Source organism: Gekko japonicus, unplaced genomic scaffold, assembly GCF_001447785.1.
Source record: "Gekko japonicus isolate JY-2015 unplaced genomic scaffold, Gekko_japonicus_V1.1 scaffold6146, whole genome shotgun sequence".
NCBI lineage: Eukaryota > Metazoa > Chordata > Lepidosauria > Squamata > Gekkonidae > Gekko > Gekko japonicus.
The window spans coordinates 1-7784 of record NW_015164394.1 but is presented as its reverse complement, the minus strand read 5'-3'; the positions used below and the strand labels follow the sequence as shown (position 1 = coordinate 7784).

The 7784-nt window shown below is 52.5% G+C and overlaps 1 protein-coding gene across 1 annotated transcript in view; it reads left to right on the top strand.

Annotated features, from left to right (window-relative positions):
- Window positions 1-7426, top strand: part of LOC107108467 (phosphatidylinositol 3,4,5-trisphosphate 5-phosphatase 2) — a gene marked incomplete at both ends in the record, with an annotated part of 33950 nt that extends 26524 nt beyond the window's left edge. The window contains 3 exons of the mRNA XM_015408904.1: window positions 4971-5052; window positions 5355-5444; window positions 7313-7426. Of these exons, the coding sequence (XP_015264390.1) occupies window positions 4971-5052; window positions 5355-5444; window positions 7313-7426 (286 nt within the window). The remainder of the gene's footprint in view (window positions 1-4970; window positions 5053-5354; window positions 5445-7312) is intronic.
- Between the last annotated feature and the right edge of the window lie 358 nt (window positions 7427-7784).

Below are 7784 nucleotides of genomic sequence, written 5' to 3'. Positions count from 1 at the left end.
GCAGAAACTCATTAGGATTGGCTACATTAGGGGTGTGTGGCCCAACATGCAAAGGAGTTCCTGCTACAAAAAAGCCCTGGGTTTGGACAACAAACAAGGTAAACAGAATAAGAAGCAAAAGGTGGGTGTGGCTGGATGAGCACACTTCTGGTAACATGGGGGAGTGGCCTAATAGCCAATGAGCTGTGTTGTCAGGGGTGTGGCCTAATATGCTAATGAGTTTCTGCTGTTGGGTGTGGCCTATTATGCTAATGAGTTCCTGCTGGGCTTTTTCTACAAAAACAAGCCCTGACTATCGGGGCTGCAAATGGCAGGGTCTAGGGTTTGACCCTGGAGGTGCTGCGTGGGGAAGTCGGAATCGGGACTTCTGCCTGTTCGCACGTCCTTCTCCTCCCCTCGCCCTGTTTTTGGGGCCATTTGGGAGTAAACGGCAGGGCTTGCCCCCCACCACCTCTCCTGTCCAAAGTGCCTGGGCCGGTAAAATCATTGCCGGACAGGGAGGTTTTCACTCGCCACGGCACTAGGTTCTCTTTCTGGCTCTCTCCTCAGGGTGCACGGATGATATCGTGAGCAGCGACCACTCCCCGGTCTTTGCGGCTTTTGAAGTTGGAGTGACATCCCAGTTTGTTTCCAAGAAAGGTACCGGGATGGAGAAGACAAAACGTGTTTGTGTGTGAGAGAGAAAGAAAGTAGAAGAGGAGGTGGAGGCACTTTTGGGACTCTGACACGCAGGGGCGGATGAAGGCTCACTCGTGCCCCCAGCACTGACCAATCTTGGTGCCCCCCTCCTTTCCGCACTGTCATGACAACTGAATTTGGCTCCATCCTTTTACTTTTAAACAGATGCATTTTACTTTTCAACATAGCCTGTGACACTGCACTTCGCCAACAAAAAATAGAAGATAACCCTAGGGTGCACCATGATCAATTTGCAATAGTTTTATCAATTTTATCCTTTTTTTTTTTACAAATCTTCATTCGTTTTTTTTTTCCTTTTCACCCTTTCCCCAACTTTGTGGTGCCCCCTTTGGCCCTGGTGCCCTAAGCACGGGCTTAGTCTGCTTCATGGTTAATCCGGCCATGCTGACATGGTGTGGTGAGCACAGCCACAAAATGGCCGCCGCAGGAGGCGAGGCCAGACACAAAATGGCTGCCGCCATCTTACCCTCAGTCACACAGTGAAGATCCTTCTGCTGGGGTGGCGGCTGTTACCAGAGCAACCTGTTTACCTGGATCCCTATTCCTTATGGAACTTAACTCTTCCCTCCCCCCCCCCCATGTACGTGTGAAGCACTCACAGACCACCAGACATGGGAGGGAACTGCAAAAACTTTCGCCGCTTGCTTTTAATCGTTGTATGCAGCTGGGATATGGTTTTTATGTTTGTAGAATTTTTTGTGCATTGCCTAGAGCAATTGGGCAATTAATAAATGGAATATAATAAATAATAAATGTGCAGAAACCTGCACAGCCAGTCAGAAGCCTGGATGGCCAGAACCCTCACTTGGTCCCACCCACTTTTTAAGAACACTGGGCGGGCACCAGGGAAAGTGTCCATGGGTGTCATGGTGCCCGCGGGCACCGTGTTGGGCACCCCTGGAGTAAGGGATCAGTGGGGTCCACCCTAGACTGTACGTGGTCCTGAATTCAACATCCTTTCTGACGTTTTAGCCTTTAGTTTCTAGCCCTGAGGGCTTTGATGATAGGAAGCAAAGGGGAGGGCGGGGTCCAGGTGCACAGAGGGAGGGGGCGGGTCTGGGGATGCTCCGAGGCCTGACCCACCCGACCGCTCTCCTCCCCTGCCTCCAGGCCTTTCCAAATCTTCAGACCAGGCGTACATCGAGTTCGAGAGCGTCGAGGCCATCGTGAAGACGGCTAGCAGGACCAAATTCTTCATCGAGTTCTACTCCACGTGCCTAGAAGGTGGGGAAGGGAAGAGGGGCTCGCCTTTCTCCTGACAGTCTTTCTCTGGAATATTCTTGACTTCATTTCATTGATACCCCACCTTTCCCCAGTTTGGTGTCGTGGTTAAATGCACGGAGTCTAATCTGGGAGAACCGGGTTTGATTCCCCACTCCTCCACTTGCAGCTGCTGGAGGACCTTGGGCAAGCCATAGTTCTCTCAGAGCTGTCCTTGGAAAAGATCAGTTTCTGTCAGAGCTCTCTCAGCCCCGCCTACCTCACAGGGTGTCTGTTGTGGGGAGGGGGAGTGAAAGGAGATTGTAAACCACTCTGAGACTCCCTTGGGTAATGAAGGGTGGAGTATGAATCCAATCTCTTCTTCTGCAGTTTGGTGTAGTGGTTAAGTGCGCGGACTCTAATCTGGGAGAGCCGGGTTTGATTCCCCACTCCTCCACTTGCAGCTGCTGGATGACCTTGGGCAAGCCATAGCTCTGTCAGAGCTGTTCTCTCAAGAGCAGTCCTTGAAAGAGCTCTCTCAACCCCACCGACCTCACAGGGTGTCTGTTGTGGGGAGGGGGAGGGAAAGGAGTTTGTAAGCCACTCCTTTGGGTAGTGAAGGGCAGGGTATAAATCCAATCCTCTTCTTCTTTAATGGGGACCCAGAGGGGCTTCCCTTGTTCTCCTCTCTCATTTTGTCCTCACAATGAACCCTGTGAGGTAGGCCACGCCGACCGGCTGAAGGTCCCTGAGCAAAGTGTGAGGCCGAGTTGGGTTTGCAACCCTGGGTTCTCAGGTCCTCGTATAACAGTCTAGCTAGCCCCTGCCTCACACTTTTATGCCAGCATCTGCGTGCAGGCCTAGGAGGGCGTCCCTGTGGCCAGTGTTACCACAGTGGAATAATTCTCTCTGGAAACCCAAATGCGCAGAAGGCTTGGTCAGTTCATTGGTGCGTGGCATAGCAGGGCAGCTTCCCTACGGAGAACAGGGTCACAAATCTTTGCTGCACCGGCATTCGACAGAGGTGCCACCACGTTCCACAAAGGCTTGGAGAAACGACAACTGAGGGGGGACATGTTCCCTCTAAGCTGTGGAATCTTGTGAGCAAAAATTCAACTTTGTGAGCAACTGGCATTAAAGTTGTGAGCGAATGACTTGGCTGCTGCATAAATGTTTGCTTTGGAGCCCTCCTTTCTGAGCTAAGACAAAAATGTGTGAGCTGGAGGCTAAAAAACTGGGAGCTAGATCACACTCACTCAGCTTAGAGGGAACAAGTGCCTGACACGACACTTCGCGGGCGTGTCCGCTCTCGTGTCTGCAGTCCCGTTGTCCCAAGTCTGAAGCCCTTTTGCTCTTCCCCCAGAATTCAAGAAGGGATTCGAGAACGATTCTCAGAGCAGCGACAACATTAACTTCCTGAAGGTCCAGTGGTCCTCCCGGCAGCTACCCACGGTAAGAAGAGCTCTTTGCACTGCTCCCGCTCCACCCCCCCCGCCTCCTTAAGATGCACGAACCTGCAGCTTTTCCAGCAGTGCTGAAGTCTCCGAACCAACCTTCAGACTTGCTTGATCACCTGGTTTGTAGAAAACGTTTCTTCCCTGAGCCAGGCCAGATAGACTCTCAGGGCCGCTTGCAGACAGATGGGAAATACAGAACGCCAGTCACAGTAAGGTTCCAGGGATGAATACCCAGTGAAAATCCAGGAAGCCTCTGTAAAGCGGCCATCAGAAGAGCCAGATTGGAGTCCCAACGGCACCTCAGAGACCAACAAGATTTTTGCGGTCTAAACCTTTGAGAGTCAAAGCTTCCTTTGTCAGATAGGGACTTCCATTCTGACTTGTATCTGACGAAGGTAGCCAGTTTGGTGTCATGGCTAGGAGCACAGATTCTAGTCTGAGAGAACCAGGTTTGATTCCCCACTCTTCCATATGAAGTCAGGTGGGTGACCTTGGGTCAGTCACAAGTTATCTCGGATATGTTCTCCCAAGGTCAGTTCTCAAGAGAGCTCTCTCAGCCCTTCTTACCTCTCAGGATGTCTGTTGTACAGAAAGGAAGGGAAAGGAGACTGTAAGCCACTCTGAGACTCCTTTGGGTAGTGAAGGGCAGGGTACACATCCAATCTCTTCTGCTTCGTCGTCTTCTTTGACTCTTGGAAGCTCACACCCCAAAAATCTTGTTGGTTTCTAAGGTTCTCCTAGACTCAGATCTTTCTGCTCTGCAGCAGACGAACACAGCTAAGCACCTGAAACTATTAAAAGAACAGTATCATAGATGTCAGAATTCCAAAGGTGCCCACAGGGACAAAAAGGTTGGGGACTCCTGTTCTAGGGACTGATGTCCACAGATATGTGATCATCTGGCCTGCCAGCCATGCAAATGTGCGGAGGGCCTAGGTTGAAACCGTAGAGAACTGGAAGGTCCAGCTGGGGCCCCAGAGGGTATGACATGCGAATGTATCGCGAGGGCACCGTAAATGTGGAGAGCAACTTTGGTGTAGCGGTTAGGAGGAGCGCAGACTCTAATCGGGAAGAACCGGGTTGGGTTCCCCGCTTCTCCTCCACATGCAGCTGCTGGTGTGACCTTGGGTCAGCCACAAGTTCTCTCAGAGCTGTTCTCTCGAGAGCAGTCCTCGAAAGAGCTCTCTCCGCCCCACCTGCCTCACAGGGCGTCTGTTGTGGGGAGGGGAAGGGAAGGAGATTGTAAGCCACTCTGAGACCCCTTCCAGCATATATCCGGTATACATCCAATCACCTTCTTCTTCTTCCTCCTCCTCCCTTCTGCTGCTTTAAATTTGGAAACAGAATCACATGTCCAGTCCTCACCATCAGCTGCATGTCCACAGGTAGTGGTTAATTCATTAGCAATCAGTCTATAATTAGGGCAAATGGCTCCACCCAGGGATCATGTTGTAGAAAAAGAGGTGCAGGAGTGCATTTAATGTAGCATTTTTTCCCATTTTCCCGAACATTTCCGTGTTTTTTTCCCAAGCTTCAAAATTTCCGGAAATTTTACATCCCTACTCCTGACACGGCCTGCCCCAAACCAACTCTGCCTGTCTTCTCTGCCTACAGGTGAGAACCAACGTTCCCTCGTGGTGTGACCGCATCCTCTGGAAGTCGCACCCAGAGACCCACATCAATTGCAACTCTTACGGTGAGTCGTGCATATAGCAACCTGCAACATGGCGTGCTTTAGACACGACCGGGGCTGCAAATGGCAGGGTCTGGGGTCTGACCCTGGAGGTGCTGCGTGGGGAAGTCGGAATCGGGACTTCTGCCTGTTCGCACGTCCTTCTCCTCCCCTTGCCCTGTTTTTGGGGCCATTTGGGAGTGAACGGCAGGGCTTGCCCCCCACCACCTCTCCTGTCCAAAGTGCCTGGGCCGGTAAAATCATTGCCGGACAGGGAGGTTTTCGCTCGCCACGGCACTAGGTTCTCTTTCTGGCTCTCTCCTCAGGGTGCACGGACGATATCGTGAGCAGCGACCACTCCCCGGTCTTTGCGGCTTTTGAAGTTGGAGTGACATCCCAGTTTGTTTCCAAGAAAGGTACCGGGATGGAGAAGACAAAACGTGTTTGTGTGCGTGAGAGAAAGGAAGTGGAAGAGGAGGTCCCCAACCGCATTGACCCTGCAGGCCCTTCTGGAACTCTGACACGCAGGGGCGGATGAAGGCTCACTGGTGCCCTAAGCACTGACCAATCTTGGTGCCCCCCTCCTTTCCACACTGTCATGACCACTGAATCTGGCGACATCATTTTACTTTTAAGCACATGCATTCTACTTTTCAACATAGCCTGTGACACTGCACTTCGCCAACAAAAAATAGAAGATAACCCTAGGGTGCACCATGATCAATTTGCACTAGTTTTATCAATTTTATCCATTATTTTTTTTTACAAATCTTCATTCGTTTTTTGTTTTTTTCCTTTTCACCCTTTCCCCAACTTTGTGGTGCCCCCTTTGGCCCTGGTGCCCTAAGCACGGGCTTAATCTGCTTCATGGTTAATCCAGCCGTGCTGACATGGTGTGGTGAGCACAGCCACAAAATGGCTGCCACAGGAGGCAAGGCCAGACACAAAATGGCTGCCGCCATCTTACCCTCAGTCACACCGAAGTGGTACCTATTTATCTACTTGCAATGTCTTGCTTTCGACCTGCTAGATTGGCAGGAGCTGGAACTAGAGACGGGAGCTCACTCCGTCATGCAGCACACTCGGGTCTCGAACTGCTGAACGACCGACCTTCCACAGCCTGCAGTTCAGCATCTTAACCACTTGAGCCACCGCACCTCCAAAATGGAATATAATAAATAATAAACGTTCAGAAACCTGCGCAGCCAGTGGGGAGCCTGGATGGCCAGAACCCTCACTTGATCCCACCCACTTTTTAAGAACACTGGGCGGGCACCAGGAAAAGTGTCAGTGTGTGTCATGGCGCCCACGGGCACCGTGTTGGGGACCCCTGGAGTAGGGGGTCAGTGGGGTCCACCCTAGAAAGAGCCCTGTCCATAGGCTTACCAAGGACCTACCTCGAATCGGCGGGGGACACATACTTCTTGTCAGGAACATTCCTGCGCGGAAAACAAACGCGCCGCACCATGCCGTCACCCAGACGTGACGCCAGCACGCTGGGCACGTAGCTGGGTGACGCTCTGGCAATGGAGCGGGATACATGATGGTACACAGCGTGCTGGCGTCATGTCGGTGCAGCGGAGGTGTGTTACACTGAGGGATGTTCCTGCCGGGAACCATTTGTCCCCTGCCGATTCGAAGGTAGGTACTTGGTAACCCTACCTGTCCATCAGTCATGATCCACTGGCCCTCAGATGGTGGCTTTCTCCCATCCACCCATGGCCCTGGAATATTTGCCTGGGATGTGGTTCAGTGTTGTGGCGAAGTGCGCCGACTCTAATCTGGGAGAACCGGGTTTTATTCCCCATTCCTCCACATGCAGCCAGCCCCGGTGCCCTAAGCACGTGCTTAGTCTGCTTCATGGTGAATCTGGCCATGCTGACAAGGTGTGCCAATCATTGGGTGGCCAATCTCCAGGTGGGGCCTGGAGACCCCCTGGAATTACAGGTGACCTCCAGACTACAGAGATCCGCTCCCCTGGAGAAAATGGCTGCTTTGGAGGGTGGGCTCTGTGGCATTAAATCCTGCCGAGGTCCCTCCCCAGGGCCCTCCCCCAAAAATCTCAAGGTATTTCTCAACCCAGAGCTCTTAAGGGCACAGGACACTGTACGTGGTCCTGAATTCGACATCCTTTCTGAAGTTTTAGCCTTTAGTTTCTAGCCCTGAGGGCTTTGATGATAGGAAGCAAAGGGGAGGGCGGGGTCCAGGTGCACAGAGGGAGGGGGCGGGTCTGGGGATGCTCCGAGGCCTGACCCACCCGACCGCTCTCCTCCCCTGCCTCCAGGCCTTTCCAAATCTTCGGACCAGGCGTACATCGAGTTCGAGAGCGTCGAGGCCATCGTGAAGACGGCTAGCAGGACCAAATTCTTCATCGAGTTCTACTCCACGTGCCTAGAAGGTGGGTAAGCCGCTCTGACACTCCTTTGGGTAGTGAAGGGCAGGGTATCAATCCAATCCTCTTCTTCTTTAATGGGGACCCAGAGGGGCTTCCCTTGTTCTCCTCTCTCATTTTGTCCTCACAATGAACCCTGTGAGGTAGGCCACGCTGACCGGCTGAAGCTCCCTGAGCAAAGCGTGAGGCAGAGTCGGGTTTGCAAACCTGTGTTCCCAGGTCCTCGTACGACAGTCCAGCCCCTGCCTCGCACTTCTATGCCAGCATTTGTGTGCGTCCCCGTGGCCAAGTGTTACCACAGTGGAATAATTATCTCTGGAAGACCCAAATACGCATGCGTGGCATAGCAGGGCAGCTTCCCTAC